We start from the raw sequence: 22,337 nt of genomic DNA, 5'->3' as shown, positions 1-22,337 counted from the left end.
AAAATCACCGAAAAAGAAGCAATAACTATAAGATTTCAATTCCAATTAATATAATGTTATAAATAAATCGACAACTTTTCCGCAATCTAGACAAGTCTTCTGAGTATTTATAACTGCACGTTCCGCAAATGCACTGCCGACACGTAAATGGATGAGGCGTGTACGAAGCGCGCTGAAAATGGTTGACATTTTAGCGAGCTCTACTAAATAGATGCAAAGATCTCCGCAAACAACGCGAGAAGATTTCGCGTTTGACCGCGAATGTTTGGTATGAGCAGCCTGCCGGCGCTACCGCTGCTGCGTCTTATTGAGCTCAACAACCGTATCGTGGAATGCTTTGGCTTCGGGTGAGGCAACCGAAATATCTGAAAATGTTTATTTATTCGACGAATTTCTCCGCTAAATTTAATGTCACTGTTAAAAAGATCAATTACGAAGACGAAAATTTTGAGTTGAAAAAACAATCATCGCACAACACGCTGGGATTGGAGTTGACACCGTCAGTTTTATGTTGCGATTGTGGTGCTGCCCCGGCAAATTCATCCGTATTCCCTCAAAGCGTGCGAGCACGCGCGGCTGCTCAACAGCCGCGTCACGAGCGATAACGTTATTTCAAATATTTGCACTGCTCAGATGCATGAAATAGTCAAAATATCTGGGTCTGTTTTTTCACTTTTTTTTTTGCTTCACTCTTACCGATCTGGGCCCCATTCCTACCGGTTGATGTCCACATCAGCATCGCACAATAGTAGTCGGAGAGTGGATTTTTGATGCCAGCGAATTTCATGAATGAGCAAGCGCTGTGTAAATTATCCGTGTAAACTATCCGAGGAATTCTACAACACAAACACATCTCACATGCCTGCCGGGTTGACCACAGGAAGTACCGTCGGCACCGGTCATTAATTCACTAGCCGGACTCCTCGGAAAAAGTGAGCAAGGCTAACCGGTGGCCGGTTGAACAATTGCTGTCATCGTAGCCATTATCACCTAGTTTATTGAGTCGTACCCTAATTACTAGAATAGTCTTTATGAAGTACGCTTGCGAAGATTGCCCTAATTGAACGGGCAAATCCTATCTAGCGAAGGTGATTCGTGGCTCGTGCATACTAACGGAAAATCAGTCCATCTTATGTGTAGCGGAGCACAGTAATTAGCACAGTAATGTTTATTTCAATAGAGTACAATTATTTTTTGGCAAGAACACAATTAAATTACGCTTCAGAAAAAGTTACCAACACTAGAATGATACCTAATAACTGAAAAAGAAAACATGAATGTGGTACTCGACATGAGAAAGTTATTTTTTGCAAAGTTTGCGATTTTTAAGATTGAGCTTTTTAGTATAATGTTCATGTTGTTCTTTGCTGTAGCAATTGTTATTGCAATTAGAAATAACTTTAAAGTTCATTAATCTTGACGGTAGATTTGCCATTCAGCTAGGAACTTTAAACGAACCGCTTAACGAGCGGACAAATTGAATTTCATCTGCTAGCTGTTTTTGCTTTGTTTTAAAATATTTTTAATGGTTCGTCTAAAACGACAATTGTCAGAAGAATACGCATTTTACTACCTTTGCTTCATCATTAATTTTTCTTGAAGCAATAAAACCAGAAATAAACAAATCCGTCGTTGTAAGTGATTTAAATAACTGCAGACAACTGAAAACAAAAGTTTCGTTCTGCCAGCTTGAACTTTTGCACACAGAGCGAAAACAATAAACCTTGCTTCTGTTCTGTGAAATGGTAATAAATAAAAGTTAAATTTCTCACTGAACATTGCGCAATGAACATTTGCTTGTCTAAATGCTAGGAATTTATTCGAGTGAATTTTTTTTCGGTCACACGAACAGACACACACAGTGTTCGTCTTTGGTACACCAAGAAAAATCACGCAAATAGAAGTTTGAACCTGCCTGTTTTTCTGACATGGGTTCTTTATTGATATAGTTTTCCTACTGACTCGGATACATAAGACACACAGCCAGTTTCTTTGATCACCACATAATGGATTTAAACAGCTACCGATTTTACGCTAAAATAAACCGATTGACAGAAGGAGAAACCGTTTGTGGAAGAACGGTGCCGGTAATCAGAAGAAATTTCTCTCTCCAACCGGAGGAAGGAACTTCCTTAAGACTGAACTCCAGCGCTGGGCATCATGTACGATAAACTTCCCTTGCCAGTAAGGATGGTTTTCAAAATGAACTCTTTAATTACTTGTGTGCTGTGAGTCGAGTGAGTTAACTCAGACAAACTAAGATGTATATTTTGTACTAAGGTTTCTATAATAAGCAGTAATGATGTGATAAATTTTTGACGGTACCATATTGCTGATCGCAATGAAATAACTAACGAATCACATAATATATGTATTATAATTTAGGCGTTGTTGTACTTTACCAAAACTTTCAACTTTCGTCAAATAGTAGATTTCTATCCTATTGCCCTGACAAAAAAGAACATCAAACACACAAAACAATCGTACAATGAGAAAGTCCGAAGGACACAAGCTTGAACAGCAACGTTGGCTCCCAGCGAACGGACTGGCAAATTTGCCAATCTCGAGCAGTTTGCAATCACAACTATGTTCAACTTCTCAACCAACAAACGGTCATCTTTTGCATCGTCCGCCGCCATGATTTTGTCCAAATTGCCCCGACTCTTTTGATCTGCACCGCTTACCAGTAAGGAACTTTACCTTTTCTTGCTAACTCCCGAATCCAACCCCCCGACTCGAACCTCCCCAGCCCCAACAAAACCCCGCATGAAACCGTTTGAACAAGCATCAAGCGCTCGCTTTTCCCGCCGTTTGTATCTCTCCGATTCGTCGGAATTCTGTTTTCCTTTCGTATTCGTGCTTGTACAACTTTTTGCACCCACTCCTGCTACTTCAGCAGGATGCTGAAAGGTTACAGCTTCCAACTCTTGGAAATCGATTAAATGTTATTGTTATTTCATTTGGTGTTGGCTGAACTGGGAAACTCGAAACGACCCTCTCTGTTCAACAACAACAACAACAACGCCGATCTGCTACGTATGGCAAACCAGATCGGTTCAACTTGCTTTTTACTGTCTTCATTTCGTGACTTATGCTGAGTTTTCGGCAGAACATACATAAAGAGCACTACATAATGGAACATCGATTTCAGTGGACAAGATTGTTGGAAAATGTCACTCATCAGGTTTGTGCAACGTACTGTAAATAAGATTCGTGGAAAACATCATTTGGACTTGAAAGTGGAATTACATCGACTATTTAAATACTCAGTTAAACGGTTCTCGAATTTACCGAAATATTTTCTTTCTTTTTTGTCTTTTCTTCGTCCCAGAAGGTTACAGTTCCATGTCGAGTAGAAATTTTCCTCCCTCTTTCTGGAATAGCAACTACGTTCATCCTACTCCTGCGCCTACACACCACCAGGTAAGACTAGATTCTGGCGTTACAAATAATCACAAGCGGTACGCTAAAATAACAAACATCGGTCTCGCTCGTTACAGGTTTCCGACCTCTACTCGACCGACGGGGGTTACTCGACGGATCCGTGGCACGCGGCCCACTACGGTTCATATGCCCACGCAGCGCACGCACATGCCGCCCACGCGCACGCCTACCACCACAATATGGCGCAGTATGGCAGCTTACTGAGGTTACCACAGCAATACGGACACACGTCTAGGTATGGAGTAATTTTTCTTTAATCTAATACTTTATAATATATCCACTTTGTGATAAAAATGAATTAAACAAATTGTTTCGGCAGGCTTCACCACGACCAGCAAGCGGCACACGCCCTGGAAAGTGCAGCAGCGTATTCTAGTTATCCCACAATGGCAGGTATGTAGATAAAAACAATATTGTGTATAATATTTTTATATATATTTGAAAACAAACGTCATCACTCTGCCATATTGTTATCAATAGGGTGTTTGCAGAGTGCATATGTATTGGTGATCTGTTGGGCAGGCAAAAGTGACAGCTCCATATAAAACACACGGGCTGGGAAGAGCAAAATTTTTTAAATGATTTGTTTTCTTCATTTAAAACAGACATTACAAATTGCTTCATACATATGGCAAGGTAATATATCTGTTTACTAAATAAAAAAATTATTTTCAACAAATAAGCTAAGACGCGGTAGCAATGATCAAAAATGTAACTATGACCTAAATTAGCGGGATAAAATTAAACAAATATCAATAGCCAGCAGTTGCTTTCGGCTAAGAAAGCAATTTATTATGCTAAAACCAATTTTATATTCCGTTACTTTCAACTTAGCCTATGCCGCATATTGCTACAAAAAAACAGTATATTTGGGACACCGATTTAACGCGAATTCACCTAAATCCTAGTTACCAAAAGTCAGCATATATTTCAGGGAACATTTGTCGGTTACCTTGACTATTAGTTGCTTTAAAATGATAAATAATTTTAGAAAAAATGATAATTTTATCCAGCACGTTTTTGCTGCATCGAATAGGAAAATATGCAATGTGTGCCCAACAGATGTCTTGCATGTGTGTGTAGCAAAAGCCCTATCCAGCTTTTTACGCGCTATAATGGTGGCCGCTATAAATTGCGTTCGTAATATGCTAACAATCTTTTTGACAACTCTGCATACATCAAATCTGGCACTCTTCTCTTGCAACACTACCGTGCTCTTTCTTTCGTTTACGTCAAAGAAGGAAAGCAAAACTGTGCGAAATGTAAACAAAACTATTGCCTTCCTTCTTTTGCGTATACGAAAGAAAGAGCAACACTGCCGTACAGGAGAAGAGTGCCTAGTTTTGATGTATGCAGAGTTGTCAAAAAGATTGTTCACATATTACGAACACAATTTATAGCGTCCGCCATTATAGCGCGTAAAAAGCTGGATAGGATATCAACCATAACTCAGTGCCCAGTAAAATAGGGATGTCCAATAAAAATGATTCGCCTCATCAATTAAGGCCGTGAATTCTGAATTACTCGAAATTTCTTGGGGAAGAACGAATATAGGAAGTATACGCAAGAAAAATGGAATGTCTGAAATTCAATTTAAGAAATGTAAAAACACCCTGCCAAGCATACGCAATACTTGTAATTCAAAACGATATAAAAAGTGATACAGAAAGCTTCTGGAGATTTGTCAACAGTGAAAGGAAGAGTAGAAGCAAAGCTTTCCAAATCAAGTAGGCAGTCATAACATCATCGGGTCGAGACCGCCAGGTGTCGCTCAGCTTTTTCAAATCGAAATCCCGGCAGAGAGTAACAACGAAAACTGCCCTTACCAGGAAAATATTACGATGGAGTCTATTACTTTCACTGAAGAGCAAATTCGGCACGGCCTGTAACCCTTGATCCATTCAAGTCGGTTGGAATTCCTAACAAGCATTTAAAAACTTGTTGTAACTGACTGGTTCATCCGTAAACCAATCTGTTTAAGGGAATATAAACGACTAAAAATTTTGAAAAATCATAATTTTTTTTATGAAATTTTGATTCTGCAGTCTTTTCCGCTTATTTTGATACTAAATTTGTAATGATCCGATCACGAGAAGTGGCCGAAAAACGATCATACGCATAAGCATTCCAGTGCGGCGTGGAACAACTTCAGCGAAATAAAACGCCGCTCCTGTAAAACCACGATTTTCAAAGTTTATGTACCTTTTTCTCGGAAACTACACAACGTATTGGAACAAACATTTTGTTGTTTTGTTGGAAGTAGCTTGGCAAAGACTTTTATAACTTTTGAGGTTTGTAAACGAAACACAGCTTGAGAAAAATGAAAAAGAAGAAGAAAAGATGGCTGAAAAAACAAAATTTTGCCTTCTTTTTCTTTTTTCTCTGGCGGTGTTTCGTTTACAAACCTCAAAAGTTATAAAAGTCTTTGCCAAGCTACTACCAACAAAACAAAAAAAAGTTTGTTCCAATATTTTGTGTAGTTTCTGAGAAAAAGGTACATAAAGTTTGATCGTGTTTTTCCAAGAGCGGTGTTTTATTCTGCCGAAGTTGTTCCACGCTGCACTGGAATGCTTATGTGAATGATCGTTTTTCCGCCACTTCCCGTGGTCGGATTATTACAAATTTAGTATCAAAATAAGTGGAAAAGACTGCAGAATCAAAATCTGTAATAAAAAAATAACGATTTTTTCAAAATTTTTAGTCGTTTATGTCCCCTTAATGCAGCTCTAGTATCAAGACGCTTTATCAACTCATGGAAACTTTTGGTTGATGAGGCGTTGACCGTTGTCGCGCACACTGGTATTGGAAAAGAAAAACATTGAGGAGATAGATCCATAGATTTTTCACCGGAACCTTAGGCTGTAACATCAGGGATACCGCAAGGCGGTCATTTAGGACCACTTTTGTTAATTCTGTTACTGAATGAATTGTCTACCGTAATTGACAATGCTTTCATATGAATTTACACTTGCGATGTGAAACTATTCTATCTAAAAAGAAAAAGAAAGGAGAATTGCTTAAAGCTTCAAAGCGATCTGCAAACTTTGTGGTGTTTCTGCTCTACGCTTACTAGAGCTTACAAATAAATCACGTAAAATGTGCTACAATAACGTATACACGTTGCTCGAATCCAATAGTATTCACTTATTACTTGGATGGAAACTTAATAAAAAGTCTAAGCCTAACTTTAAACGACTGCGTTAGTATGCTGGTTTCTGAGTGTCTTTTACAGTAATATTTTGCAGCCGAAATAGATGATTTGTGTACAATAAATATATGAGTTTGGTACTGTTAAGACTAGAATTTGCGAGCGTCGCACAATGGGCAAAAACGTAATCTCGTAATCTCGTAAAACGTGAGCTCGTAATCTCAATAATTAGAAGTCGCTAATTTGGAATCTTGCAAGATATCTATTCCTATGTACAAAATGCAAGGAATGATTAGTGATGGTACCATCTCCCATCTTGTGCAGACTTCTGGAAGTGGTCCATTCTGCCTTTTTATTCCCAAAAACCACGATAAAAGGTAATTAAATAATATAGAAACTTCTTTGTCGCCCGTGAAATGAACGCAAATAGCTTCCAAATGCTGTCCAAACAGCAGAAGAATCATATTCCTTCCATTCTATACTGTGCCTCTGTGCCATTCGCCTCTAAATACATAGTAAAACTTAATTATCGAATAAAACTAATTCAAAGGCCGGGGTAATAACTTTGGAGAATAACTAAAAACAATAAAAATAGTTCGATGTAAGGTTTCAATAACTTGATTGGTTTGATTTTTATGCATGATTTTTAAACAAATTATTGTATTTCGCAATTCGTAAAAGCGATGGACTGAACATTTTGAACAACTCTTCCGAGTTTCAAATGTCAGAGACCAACAAAACCAGCAGCGTACGACGCCTACAGTTCGTCGAATTAATCGCGTCAACTCGGAGGCGCCATCGCTGGATGAAATTGTAGCCAAGAGTATGAAATCCAATAGAGCGCCAGGGATAGATCGTATTTCAGCCGAAATGCTCAAAGCTGACCCATCTTTGTCAGCCCAGATGATGCATCAGCTTTTCAGCAATATTTGGGAAACCGCAACTTTTCCGGTGGACTGGATGCAGGGCATATTGGTCCCTAAGTCCCTAAGAAAGGAGACCTAACGGAATGCGGTAACTGGCGTGGCATCACGTTGCTCTGTATTACTCTCAAAGTACTCTGTAAGGTAATCCTCAACCGGATCCAGGAGAAGATCGACGCTACTCTCCGGCGGCAGCAAGCTGGATTCCGTGCTGGCCGATCATGTGTAGACCATATCACAACGCTCCGCATTATATTGGAGCAGATCAACGAATTCCAGGACTCTCTTCTGCTGGTGTTCGTTGACTTCGAAAAGGCGTTCGACCGACTCAATCACGAAAACATCTGGGGCGCACTTAGGCGTAGAGGAGTTCCAGATAAGCTAGTCCATCTCATCGAGGCTCAGTACGAGGCGTTCTCGTGCAAGGTTTTGCACGACGGCGTCTTGTCCGACCCCATAAGGGTTACTGCTGACGTGAGACAGGGCTGCATTTTATCACCGCTTCTGTTTCTCATCGTTATGGTTGAGATATTAGTTGGAGCAATTGACAGTAGACCAAATCGAGGATTGCCTTGAAATCCTCTAACGATGGAGCAGCTAAATGACCTCGACCTAGCCGACGACATTGTCTTGCTCGCACAACGCCGAAACGATATGCAGAGCAAGTTAGACGACCTCTCCGAGAGCTCCCAGGCAGCAGGTCTCACAGTCAATGTAGCGAAAACTAAGTCTATGGTAGTGAACACTGACAATTCCACCAACTTTACAGTAGCGGGACAACAAGTTGAGCAGGTAGCCGTCTTTCAATATCTTGGTAGCCAAACAACGCCCGATGGTGGTACCAAGACTGATATAGCCACACGGATCAGGAAGGCCAGGGGTGCCTTTGCAGGTCTGCGAAACATTTGGCGCTCAAACCAGATCACTCTACGTACGAAAACCCGAATCTTTAATTCAAACGTTAAATCCGTACTGCTGTATGCCTGCGAAACGTGGTGCGTCTCAACGGAGACAACGCAAAAACTGCAGGTATTCATTAACCGGTGCCTGCGATATATTATTCGTGCCTGGTGGCCTGATAATTGGATATCCAATGAGGAACTCCATCGTCGGTGTCATCAACGGCCGATAGCCACAGAAATTCGTGAGCGTAGGTGGAAGTGGATCAGACACACCTCGAGGAAAGGAGCGAACGAGGTTTGCAGAGCAGCACTCGACTGGAATCCACAAGGACAGCGTAGAAGAGGCAGACCCAGAGGCTCATGGAGACGGAGCTTAGCCAACGACATCCGGGCTGTAGACGAGAACCTGTCCTGGCGACAGGTAAAAGCCATGGCGGGTAACCGTCAGCAGTGGAGATCTCTGATTTCATCCCTTTGTTCTGCCGGACCGGCGGACATGGACACATAAGTAAGTAAGTAAAAGCAATTCGTAAATGGTATATTCTATATTCGTTGCTATATTCAGCAAAGTTACCCATTTTAGTGTTTTCTACAATTTTTCTGAAGAAAAAAAATTTTGTGGACGTATTCAAAAAAACACAAGTTTGTATCATCCTGATAGGTGAATTTATGATCACCCTAGTAGTTTAAAAAGATGCGCTGTATTTTATTGATAAACCTCTCTAAAGACACCATTGTTCAAAAATTACGCATTTTTACGTAATGGCAAATGAACGTGTTTTTGTGGATCTAGGAGAGAATCAGGCAAAACGGACCGATTGTGAATTCATCACGGTGCGAAATCAACGGCATTCAACTCTTCTGATGTTATTCAAATGAATTAGTGCTATTCAAGTTTATTCCTCGGCCTTTGAGTTAGTTTTAATCGCTTTAATTAGGCTGTACTATGTATTATTGTAGGGTGAATTGGGTAAAACGGACTACTCTTGAATTTCGCACAGAATGGAATGGATGGGGTATAATTCTTCTGATGTTTTGACAATAATTGGAAACTGTTTGTGTCCATTTCATGGGTGGCAAATAAGTTTTTATAATGTTTAATTAGCTTTTAACATGATTTTTAAGCATAATAGAGCGAAATGGACGTCTTCCCAAGGTCTGGACAAGATAAGACTAGCACCAATCGATTCCTTGCATTTTTTACATAGGAATAGGTATCTTGTAAGATTTCAAACCAGTGGCTTCCAATTATTGGGATTACGAGCTTGTTTTTTCCCATTGTGCGTTGTGTGGAGGCCAATGTACGTTACCAGGGTCGTTAAATGTACTGGTTGGTGACAAAAATTTGGAGACATTTGCCATTTTTTTTGCAACATGGTAGTAGTACACAAGCACCAAAAAGAAAAGCTAGTACGACGAACACATTTTTTGTTCTACGTGTCGTACACCCTTCGGAATGGTAAAGAATTTATTGGAGCCCCACTTGTTTTATTTTCTTTTGCTGTTGCGCACGTTAGCACAACATACAGCTTTCCCCCAAACAACGCGGTTATCTATAAGAACGTGGGTTTCATGGGGGTCCGTGCTACTATGGATCTAATTTTCATGTTTTGGTGGATTTAAAGGCAACTTCGGATACAATCGAGCACGAAGAGCTACGATAGAGCTCCTTAAAGTCGCACAGAGGGTTACCGCAAGTGGATGGATTATCCTGTTATAGGACACCTCTGTGTTATTCTATATCGCTATTGAAGAAGTGATTCGGTGATCGGGCATCAAATCATTAGCAAAAGTATCCAACTCCTAGCCTTTACTGACGTCCTTGACGCTATGACTTATGCGACGGCAAAGGCAATCTACCCTAGACCTAGAATAGAGGCTATATGAGGGTTAGGCTGAAAATCAAAGCATCGAAAACCGATGGTGTTAACCACTTAGTTAAGCAAAAAAAGAAAATTTGATCTTCTTGCCATATTTATCTCTTTGTTCATAATTACGTTATTAAAATCGGTTAGCAGGCAATAAGTGTCATAACGTAAGATTGCAATTCTAAATAATGTAGGATCGAAACAATTCCCAATATGTAGAGAAAATTTCCCCATGCACAATTACAACTCTACGGCTCATTCGCTTAGATATTCACATCAAACAACGGCAAAGTTCACTATGTTCAATCACTTGAAAGGCATTCCCTCTCCTGGCATCACCGAATGAGACATGAGACGATGACGGAGAGATTCCTATCGCGCGATGTTCGTCAATCTTCTTGCCGTTGATAGTATAGTACGCTCATGATGTTTGATACATTCGATGATTTGTCGGTCCATCGCATCCCACATACGGGTCGTTTCGCCGCCGCCGCGCCGCCGTCAGACATTCCCGGCATGTGTTCCACCTCGAGATGCCGCCCCGCTATCACGTACATACCTACTGTGTCCCGATTCCGCCGCGGCAAATCACGTTTTAGACAAAGATCGGCGATGGTGACGCCGCGACAGCGGAATGTAGATTTGACAATACATATTTTGAAGATTCAACTTGTTTTGGACGAGTTTTTCCGTTCGTTTTCCGACCGGACTGATTCATCGCGGCCGCTTTGTCTTCGCGGGAAAGATTCGTCATATCTTCTGGTGTCGTTTATTGGATTTAAAATTTTTGCACAATCGAAGCGGCATTGTTCCGCGGCAGAGAAAATCGATTTAAATTTTGGCCAATAAAAAAAACTATTTAGAAACCATGTCTGTTAGCATTTTTCGCTATTCTGCAGTCTCAAAGACTGGTTCTAAACACCACAATAACCCGTATGGTGTACGATGCACGATTTTGTTCCATTACGCAGTGAGAACGGTCAGTGAGGCATTAATTACTTAGAACAAGTCAGAATTCTAACGACGATCAGCAGACGAAAAGGCACAGTAGCATTCTAAGCAAACATCAAATCAAGAGAATGGAATTCGAAGAATCTGATTTCGAAGCGCGCGATATCCAGCAGGAGCAGGCGAAGGACACAGAATTAAAATGATAAAAAACTGTCATTTCAGATCACATTCTGGAACAAAACAGTGCGGACAAGCCGTACATTCCGGCTGCGACTACTGTCCTGTTGATTTTTGCTTTTGCTGTGTGTTTCCCCGTCGGTAGTCGGGCGCAGCGGCTGCGGCGGCGATGTGTTGAATTGAATCTGGCAAATAAATACTGGAAGCTCTTCGATATCAAAAATGAGTGATGATTGCGGTAAATTATTGCTTCTGTCTTGATGATAATCAAACGAATTGATGGAAAGCGGTGCAATTAATTTGCACGGTCTGATGAATGTCGCAGGGCCATACACTTACGAGAACGAAAAACGCGTTAAAGTAATGTATTTTGTAGTGACTTACTACAAGTTGCGATGCCAGACAAAGAAAAGCGTATAACAGTAACGCCATGAAAAAAGTATTATCGAAAATTGTCTTGATTTTGTTCAAATTTTTTGTACTTCTTTAGGAAATTTAAAACTAGTGTTTTTTAATAGACTTTTTTTCCTAAGTTCAAAAGATATATAAAAATACTAAGCGATTTATGTGCATTCTAGATTATGTAATGTTATTGTATAATTCTATTACATTTGTTACACCTGTTTGACCCTATTCTTTGAAAATCTGGTTTTAAAATTTCATCGAAATCGAGTTGTCTTCATTCACTAATAAACAATGGTCATTCCTAATAGAGATACGTTCAGACCGGTATGATTTTAGAATTAAATGAAGGGTATTTTAATTAACTTTTTAGTAATATTGGCTTATTTCTTTATAAGTGCAGGAAGATAAAAAAGAAAAAAGATAAGAAATAAAGTGGCGATAACGGAATGGAGACCCATAGTGTTTTGTTTGGCTTTGTCATAAATATTCATTTCTTACAGGTAAAAACCAAATGCCATGCGTCTCCATTGCATTATTATCATTTCTTTCTTTAAAAACTCGATTCATTCCACCTGGTGGAAGGGACCTTGGTTATACTATCTTATTCGTCATTTGATATGGGCATTTCCAGCTCAAATATTATTTTTGATTGGAATGAAGTTTTGCGGATATGTTGGATACCACTCAAGGATTCATTTTCCATTAAACATCATTTCTTCGCCAAGAATAACTTTTCAAAAGAACGTGTTTGAAAATGAGATTATTTTTTTTAACTATATCTTGTAACTATTTATTTGATCGAAATGCCATCAAAGGAAAAGTTGTGGGAAATCAGAGGTATTTTCAGAAAAATTACACTGAAAGAAAAATCTTCTCAAAATCTTCATAAAATGTCAATTTTCTCAAAATATCCGCTCCTGTTTGCCTTATTTTTTTAAAGGTAGCTTAAATAATGCCCTAAAATCTGGTAAAGAGCTACCTATGGATCCTCCTTCTCATATTTTTTGTAAAACTAACAAAACCAAATTCTATACGCATCATTTTGAACTCAATTCTTATATAAACTGTTTCTTAGGCCCAGCCGTTTTCAAGTTATTGCAAATGCGAAATCTAAAAATTATGTATTAGAGTCAATTCATGCAAAGTATCCGATCACTGTATAATCGACCTTGACGGATTTGAACCAAATTTTGTCAGATTGTTCGTTTTAGGTCAGAAAGCAAAAATCCTAAACTTGGTGCTAATTGGTACTTCCCGCGATTAATGGTAGTACCTCCTTTTTAGCAGGATAGACCGGTTTTGTCAAACATTTTTATTTTCATTTGCTTATAGATAAATATGGAAATATTAGGTTTAGAAAGAGACCATTTTAACACTTTCACACTCCAATTAGAATCAAAAATAGTCGTTAAGAAAATGGTTTTTAGCATTTTGAGCTGGAAATGCTCATTTAAAAATCGACACATTTTCGGAACTTAATTCAACTCTCGGGTATTTTTTCAAATAGACCTATGTGACAATGAGAGATTGTCTTCGCGTCTCCTCTCTTTCGTTTTTTACGGCGATACTAATGCATTTTAATACATCAGCTTTGCATGAATCGGTTGCCGGAATCGAGTTAGCTAAATGTTTTGAAACTTTTCTTTAAATTGCATTTATATTCTCGTAATAGTCGGAAGAGAGGGACACCAAAGAGAATCTCTCATTGTCACTTAGGTCTATTTGAAAAATTACCCGAGAACTGTTTGTTAAGACCGTGTTTGTTATCATCCATATGCATCTTAGCGATAAACAATCTTCAGAATATATTTTAACCTACTAACTAAATAGCTTTGTAGAACATTTGAAAGCAACAAAAAAATCGTGTGCACAGTTTTTGAGCAGAATTGATTTTAAAGGGAATTCTTTAAACAAATCATTATAGCTCGCAACCAGTAAGAGACAGATTGTTACTATGTGCAGCAAATTTGATTATTTTAGTGTGTTCTACCATTTTTGTGAAGTCATTATATTTTATTGGGCGCATTTAAAAAAACAAAAATGTATGTCACCCTAATAAGAGGATTTACGGTCACCCTGATAGTGTAAGAAAATGTGCTATATTAATTAATAAACTGCTCCAAAGAAACACCAGTTGAAAAATTACACATTTTTACACTATTTACTATGTTACCGCGTTTTTGAGGTTTATTCCCATTGATTCATATAAGTAGTTTTCTTGAATAAATTTCATCAATCATTTTTAAATAGGTATCTTTTGACCGCTAAAACCAATTTTTTATGAAATTTCGCAGATATATTCGCAGTGTTAAAATCTCTCGTTTGATGCCAAAATAATTAAAAATAGATAAACGGGATTTACGGTGTTTATGTTTACATGATTTTGATGTATACGGATCATATTCTTCGCGTAAAAAACTAGTTGGAGACGACTTGTACATTCCATTTTGGGTTGAGTTTTAAATGCTTATAATTTATGGACGGAATAGCAAAATTTTTGCATCAAACAAGCAGAAATTTTTCCTATGAATTGCACGTGCACGTGCAACATGCACGTATACTAAAAAGTGAATATTGATGACTAGTGGCATCGGCGTGCATTACCACCTGTCCTACCTTGACCTTCTGTACCAAGTAACATATAGAGTAGGGCGGGGCATAAGTGCGATGTTTGAAGATGTCATCAATCTACGTGAGATATAAAGATGGACAACAACACAATTTATTTTATAGTGATGCAGTAACTCAATGTCTTCACATTCAACTATAAATCATATGCGGTAATAGTGTTTTGCAAAATAAATGCTTCTTTCTTCTGATCAAGTGCTGATTCGCACTTTTACCCCACTAGCGGGGCAAAAGTTCGAATACCGCGGGGCAAAAGTTCGAAGCTAGAATCCATGAAATTAGCCCAGCAGTAGCTAACAGAACCATATTATCTTCAATCTACGTTATGTGTCGGTAAGGAATATTCTCAATTTTCACCTTTTCTAGTTTGCGCTGGTGTATTGCAGCCTCCGTTAGATCGAGACTTTTCCAAACGTTTGTTTTCTGTTTCATCAGCGGAAACACATTGTTTTTCTTCGGCCAACATCTGTAGAGCACACAGTTTTCTACAGATCTTTCATTTCTAGTATCTGTAGTATAGTGCCTAAGGCTTCATATAATTAGTTATGTATTTTTGCCTCGTCCATGAATCGCACTTTTGCCCCGTCCGTGAATCGAACTTTTACCCCGCTAGGCACTTGACGGGGTTAGATTAAATTACGGAAAACTGAAATATATTTTGTAAATTATTTTCGCCGTATTTTCAAAACAGATATGTGAGTGATCTAAAACGCTGGTATAGATTTTCAACAAGTAATATCCTCCTGTTGATATCGTATTTGCCGTATAACGAAAAATTACATCAAAACCGCTCTAAAATAACATTTGCTCATAACTCAGCAACTATGCTTCGTAAGCAACCAAAGTTTACGTTAGATACAAGCTGTCAAAGTAGTCACCCATCCATGCCAATGTAAAAAATTTACTCGGAATCTGCACCGATAAATCATTGAATCGCACTTTTACCCGCATCGTACTTTTACCCCTCCTTACTCTATAGTTCGATTTCATTTGAGTATTTTACCGAGCCAAACTAGCACACAATCCTGCTATTGTTACAAAGCAGTTCTGACAACCAATATATGACTAATTTCAGTCATAAATAAGTTGCTTTAACAAGAAGTTCCAAAAGTGCGGTTCATTCGCTAGCAGCCCTGCGGAGCTGGAGTTTTCGTTGCAGACCGAATAAGGCTTTTTCTATTATTAGTGAGAAGATGTAAACTCTCGATAAGTCTTCTCCGCGATTTGTCAGCATCGGACTAACTAATAAGGATCAATCTTCGTACGTAGAATGACATACAAGTACGCAAACAAATTTAACGTGTCATTCTTCTTTCAACACCATGTCCTGTCGTTTGTAACTCGGGCTGAAAAGGAAGCAGAACAGAATTCGACAAAGCAGTATTGAACAACATAACCCTAACGACGAGAATCAAGTACTATTACTCCTGAAAATCGCTTTTGAAGGTGTGATTCGGCGAGCGAGTATCGAAACGGAGGAACGATTTTCAGCAAGAGTAACTAACTCCTAGCCTTCGCAGACGACCTCGATATCATTGCTAGAAAACTTAAGACAGCGGAGGCAATCTACGCCAGAATGAAAACGGAGGCTAGGAGGATTGGGTTACAAATCAATGCATCGAAAACCAAATATATGGTAGGAAAAGGCTTCAGAGAAAGCAACGTTCGCTTCCACGGACAGTAACTATTGACGACAATGGTTGATGAATTCGTATATTCGAAATCTCTGGTCACCACCGACGATAATACGAGTAAGGAGATCCAATGACGCATTCAAGTTGAAAATCGAGCCTACTTTGAACTCCGCAAGACGCTTCGATCAAGAAGCATACGCCACTGCACAAAGCTGACGATGTACAAAACGCTTATCAGACCGGTAGTCCTGTACGGACTTGAGACAGTCCTTACGACTTTGGTTACGGAAGACATACGTGCACTTGCCGTATTTGAACGAAAGGTTTTGCGGGCTATTTTTAGCGGAGTACAAACGGATAGCAGAAAGTGGCGTGTGCAGGACCACAACTTGAAGAAATTTCTATCGTACACCTGGCTAAAGTTGTGAGATAAAGGTGGGCCGGTCACGTCGCAAGGATGCCGGACGACTCTCCAGTGAAATCCGTTCTCTTCAAGAACCTCACCGGCACCAGTAATAGGGGGCCCAGGTCGAAGCAGCCTTGCATGTTCCGAGACGGATTGGCAACGAGTAGCCGAGGATCGAGTACAATGGAGAGGAATTCTTGATACGGCATCGTCTTTGCTTTCCAAACAAAGAAAGGCGAAACTCCTTCCATTTTCGCCGCGCTTCTCGATTACAACTTCGAGATCCGTTCGAAAAGAGCTCACACATACGAGTGAATTTTATAATTAGATAACCTCGGTCCATTCCGGGGTTCTCGTCGACGGTCACACCTTCTCCAAACCGTTTCAGGACCTTTCACACCGTAGATTTGCGTGGATAATTCAACAGTTCAGCCAATCCACGAACGGAATTCTGTTTGTTTGCAGAATCCGTTCTTTGTATTTAACCTGCATTTGCTCGTTCAGTCTTTTTTTTCAAATCTTATTGATAAATTTTACTGTTTTTGAATTAGGATGTTACCTAATGAATAAACTAGTGTGCACGCTACTTTTATCTGTTTTGTTAGAACAGTAAACTGCAAGTGTTATTAATACGGTATATATAACTAGGTGTTTGCAACGAATCGCTATTCTTTATGAATATTTCACTATTGACTTTAGTCAAATTAGTCGGTTTGTTTTCTAAATGTCACCTTCTTTCTGTAGAAAAATAAAATAAAAGTTTGTTTCCCAACTGAAAAGAAAACAATGGCCGGCATAGCCAAAAAGTTTAATCCAATAATTTTCAATATAGTACAATTTTTGTTCTAGACGTATGTAGACGGATACTATAAACACAACGTTGAATTGGCCCAGTTGGAAAATTAAACACCACTTCTATGCCATACAGAAAGGAATGAAGTTAAATTACCTCCCGTATTCAGGGAAAGCATATCGTTTTCCCTACACTTTGTTATGCTGTACGAGATTAAAGCCAGTCTAGTCTAACTCGCATATGGCAGCAGACATGTTGGAACCCAGGCAGGACACGCCAAGTGAAAAGTTGTCCTTTGTTGAGTTATATTATACAACCCAAGCGTTCATTGTGAAGCAACGGGCAGTGCGAACACCGTCTACGTATAGAGGCGTTGTCCTACCTAGAAGAAAGGATCTCTCGCTGCTGCAGAAGGGACAAACTTTTATTTCATATGTCACATAAATTTTGCGAACGCTTTCTGTTGAGAGTTCCGGGGCTTTGATATTAGTTTTTGCTTCCATCGTCTTGCGTGGTCGTATCGTCGTATAGGACTTTTAACGATGCCTGGTAGGTAAGGCTTGCTCATGGAAATACAATAATTTATTAGATCCTTTACTTGACACTGACAAAAATGGCTCGGACTAACGTAAATCATTGATAAAGCCTCATGCCTGTGCTGCGGGGTGGCTAGATGATTCATGTTATTTTAGCTTATATTGTTCGTTCAGGCATATAACTAATCATAGTCAAATTTAATACCATCCAGGCTTTTGTCGCTCATTTTGTCTTTTCAAATGCAAATTGAACTGTGTATCGTCTCGACTTGTAAGAGACACTTGTAAAGAATGCCATTCCTTACATTTTTTCCTGATTTTACGATTCTAGAGTCATAGGAATTTTGCAATCAACAAAATAACACAATTTTTGTTGTGAATGCAATATGATTTTAATTTGGCTTTTTCTGATACAAAGTAAAATTGACAACAAAAGCCTGTTTGCAACATTATATTTCGTGGCATCGGAGACCAGATTACAAAGAAACGTTGTTATCCAAATCAATGAAACGAGACTCAAATTGACAAATAAAACAAAAATATATTGTAAACTGAAAACATTGGCACATCGATATAATTACCAGTAATTAAACAAATTAATTCCACAAAGTGCCCATTTTTCAACTTAAAAAAACGAGCATGAACAGCGCCACCGGCGGCAACGTGAAATTTTCCTTCAAAACCAAAACCTTTGATCTATAACCGCCCGTACGGAGCATAATTGGTACTGAACATGAATGCTTAGACTGAATCTAATTAAAACAGCACAAAACGCACAGAAAAACGGGCGAATCAGCAGAACCCTCCCTTTTTGCCACGATTTGATGGTAAGAATTTTTGTACCAAACTTTCCTTCGCGTTCGGTTCCCTTCTTTACTGGCTTCCAGCATAGTTGTTTTTCTTGAGAAATCATCGGCTTATGTTCTGAATGACCGCTGCAATTCGTAAGCGAGGGCCGTGCCCTGCTGGTCGACCACAGCGGCAGTGACCAAGCCGCACCGCGGAGCATAGATTACGGACACGCCAATGTGCAATTAATTTACTAAATGAGCATTTCGCTTCCCTGTGCTTGTGCCACGGTCGCACGAAAATGTATGGCCACTATTCTGCCACCTTCAAAGTAACCACTTTTGTTCGAGCCCCACCACTCCGGCCGGACCGCAAAGCCACACGACACGACCGACGAAGGGAGCGGTGTATAATATTATAATTAAAAATAATTTATGGCATCGGTAGCCATCGCTCACGGCCAATCGCATTCGAAGCCTGGGGCCGCACAGTCCGACGGGAAAGACACGCCTTTTTATCACACACAAGTTGCACGACTACTTCTTCGAGAACACATTCTGTGTGCGCCAACACACAGATAACCGTAATATTCTCCTTTTCACCCAAACTACACCATCGGGTTTCTTTGAAGAGTGCATGTAGTGTATAAACGAAACGCACTGGAAACTGCTTGCTGAAGTGTGGGGTATAAGGAGCTGAAGAACGTGCGATGTGGTTCTTCTCGGCTTGATTCGCGCATTTGCTTTACTTTACTTTATAGTTGAGGGAAAAAATCCTGCCGATGGAAATGGAAAACAGTGGTCATGCAACGTTTCGAAATTCTATCTAAATTTAATGAAACTTTACTAAACTAATTTTTTTCCCTTCTTCTGCTTCTTTCTTTTAGGACTCGAAGCACAGGTGCAGGAATCGTCGAAGGATTTGTACTGGTTCTAGATAGTTAGTAAAATTTCGTAAAATAAGCAGGCAGCAGGCATCGAATTATTCGGCTAAAACTATGGGTACAAAATTCGAAACAAAGTCAACTTCAGCCTTTCCGGTGGAGGATGTCAGTGATGTTCGGATCAGCAAAAAAGAAAACCACTGTACGGAAGGATGGAGATGGAGATGGAGATGGAGACTCTCCCGTCTGGCGTCGTTGACGTAGTGAAAATCAAAAGACAAACGTTTCTACAAAAAAAAACAAATGAAGCACTTTGAAGTGATTTTAGTGATATATAAACTAAATAATTTATAATCGTACACTATCTGTTCACGCTATTATTACTGTGTAAACGGAATTTAATAAAATGAAGCAACATTCTTCATTCTTCTGCACCATATACCGCAGGTGATCAGTGATAAAGAGTCGAAGAAGTTTTCGTTCTAGAATGTTTTAGTCGCGCACTCATTTGCTCCAATCTAGAAGTCAAAGCAAGATCTATCTTTCAATAGACTGTGTCGGTTTTTTTAAGTTTTAGTCCAATGTACATTGTATCCAAGAAGACGTATGCACCTCGTAGCCCAGCGATTCTTTCTCTCTCCTTAAATTACGTTTTCCTTTCCGTTGCAACATGTATCATATAATCAATAAGACTTACCGGAAATGTACCCGATCGTGAGAATTAGCAAGAAAAAAAATATTATTCGTTATAATATAACCAACAAAAACAAGGCATGCGTTAAACACAAAAAGATCAAGGATATGTGCATATATTAAATTTAAATTAATTACAACGAGAAAGACAGTTGGTCTGTGCACTCGCAGTGCAGGTGCGGAATGTGCAGCAGCTGAGGGAAGTTCTAGTAGCTATTTTATTGCAATAATAATTAATTATTACGTATTATGAGATATTGTGAATCTTAGCATTGTATGCGAAATGAATTCTTATATATATCGACCGTGAAAACACACACAGAAATAAAAACAAAAACAAGAAACAGTTTGAAAAATATGCACCCATTGTTTCCCATAAGTTTTCTAAAATCCGAAATGTCCGTAATTATTTTACGTTTTTACCCTACCTAATGCATTACCAAGGAGTTACACATTTCTTTACCTCATTTGAAAGATCTGACCCAAAACTGGCACCAAAGATAAGTTAGGGAATATGAATATGACCACTTCAGCATGGCTCCGGTTCCGAAATATCCGCTATCTAGTTCCGGGGTATATTTTTGGATTTTGAGATTGAGACAATTCATCTTACGACACAGCTTGATAAAATAAGATTGATGGAAGTCAATAGGAACATTTAAAAGCCAAATGACTTCATCGGTTCATTTTGAATTTTAGGATAACTCAGCTTGCGGCACATCAAATCACGCCGCCTTGATCAAATAAGACATTTTGAAGACAAATGGTTACTTCAGTAGATTTCAGCTAGATTTTCAAAGTTAGGAAAAGTAAGAAAATTTCAGGTCTCTTGCTGGTTCCGTTATCGAATAATAGCTTTGCTATTATTGACGATTGACAATTGGTAAAAAAACGCCAATGCACTAAAACCTGACTAAAAGGTAATCTAGACGCATAGAACAACCCATAATTCGGGACGGAGGTGTTGCAAAAAACCCATAAACGACTGGATTGTAATTTCCTGGCACGTCGCCACGCCCAGTTGCAATGTGAAATTTTTAACCGGGAAGTTGTTTGAAATCCATCAAGTTTCGTCGACCATCAAAATACATCCAATGACTTTCGCCAAAACTTGCTCTACAAACGCCTAGCACGCTTCTTGGCTGCCAAATTCTACTTCAGGTGCCAATTCGGATGTCTATTGGCACTGTAAGACTCTATATAGCTTTCTCGAGGGACGATATTTCGCGTGGTTTGATACTTGGCATCGTACTTGATAGCCATATCTCGGATAGATCTGTCAGAATTGGACTTAACGCAACTCAATACCTTCCTCCTCAGCTCTCGGTGCATAGTTCCGGTGTTCTTGAACGATCTTTACCGCCTTTCCACACTTAGGTTCACCTTATAACTCTTCAGAACATACATAATAAACTGTTGATGTAGGCATTTTAACCCTTTAACCAACTTCGATTTTCCAGATGTTTGGGCAAGATTTTTTTTCGTTGTTAAAGTTCCTTTCTGTACTGCTCCGCAACGTGGTGGAATATTTTGACGAAACTTGCACCAGTTGTTCTTTATAAACATGTAAACAAAGTTAAAGCGGAGGAGCGTTTGGTGCGTAAAATGTTAGACTGAATACTGTGAAAATTTCGATCTGCGGCTAAAAATATTGGGTAGTTTGTGGTAGTGGGACTCCAACCCACAATTCCTCGGTTGGTACCCGAGTGCTTTACGCATTTAAACTACACCACACCCATGTATTAATTAGTTTAGATCTAGTTTTGTTCCTACCAGTCCAATCATTCCATCTTTCGCACACGTAGGGGAACTGTGGGTAAGACGAACAGGGTGGGTAAGACGGACAGGAGGTTGATTCTACCAGTTAAGCATTAAAATTGGTAAATGTTTTGATGGGCATCCAACCATCTTGCTAACTCATGATGTCTGAACGTTTCAATCATCATTTAAAACTTTGCAATTTTGATAAAGTACAAAAATACTAAAAATTGGACATGATTCTGCGTTTGGATGTAACTTTTTTTCCATCGGAATTAAGCTTTTTGAGTAGTTTAATTCCAAAGTGTTGCCCATAGTATTTCATAGTGTTGCATGAAGTATTTCGATTTAATACCTTTTCAAGTAACGTCTGCATTGAAATAATACGTAATTTCATTT

General features: G+C 39.1%; 1 protein-coding gene across 1 annotated transcript in view; it reads left to right on the top strand.

Annotated features, from left to right (window-relative positions):
• LOC128741694 (protein vestigial) overlaps nt 1-19,600 on the top strand; it is an 82,191-nt gene extending 62,591 nt beyond the window's left edge. The window contains exons 4-7 of the mRNA XM_053837661.1: nt 3,332-3,423; nt 3,501-3,679; nt 3,764-3,837; nt 19,491-19,600. Coding sequence (XP_053693636.1) covers nt 3,332-3,423; nt 3,501-3,679; nt 3,764-3,837; nt 19,491-19,540 — 395 coding nt within the window. The 3' untranslated portion in view covers nt 19,541-19,600. The remainder of the gene's footprint in view (nt 1-3,331; nt 3,424-3,500; nt 3,680-3,763; nt 3,838-19,490) is intronic.
• Nucleotides 19,601-22,337: the final 2,737 nt, after the last annotated feature.

The sequence above is a fragment of the Sabethes cyaneus genome, chromosome 3 (genome assembly GCF_943734655.1).
Source record: "Sabethes cyaneus chromosome 3, idSabCyanKW18_F2, whole genome shotgun sequence".
NCBI lineage: Eukaryota > Metazoa > Arthropoda > Insecta > Diptera > Culicidae > Sabethes > Sabethes cyaneus.
Note: the sequence above shows the minus strand (reverse complement) of the source record. Positions and strands in the feature narration are given on the sequence as shown.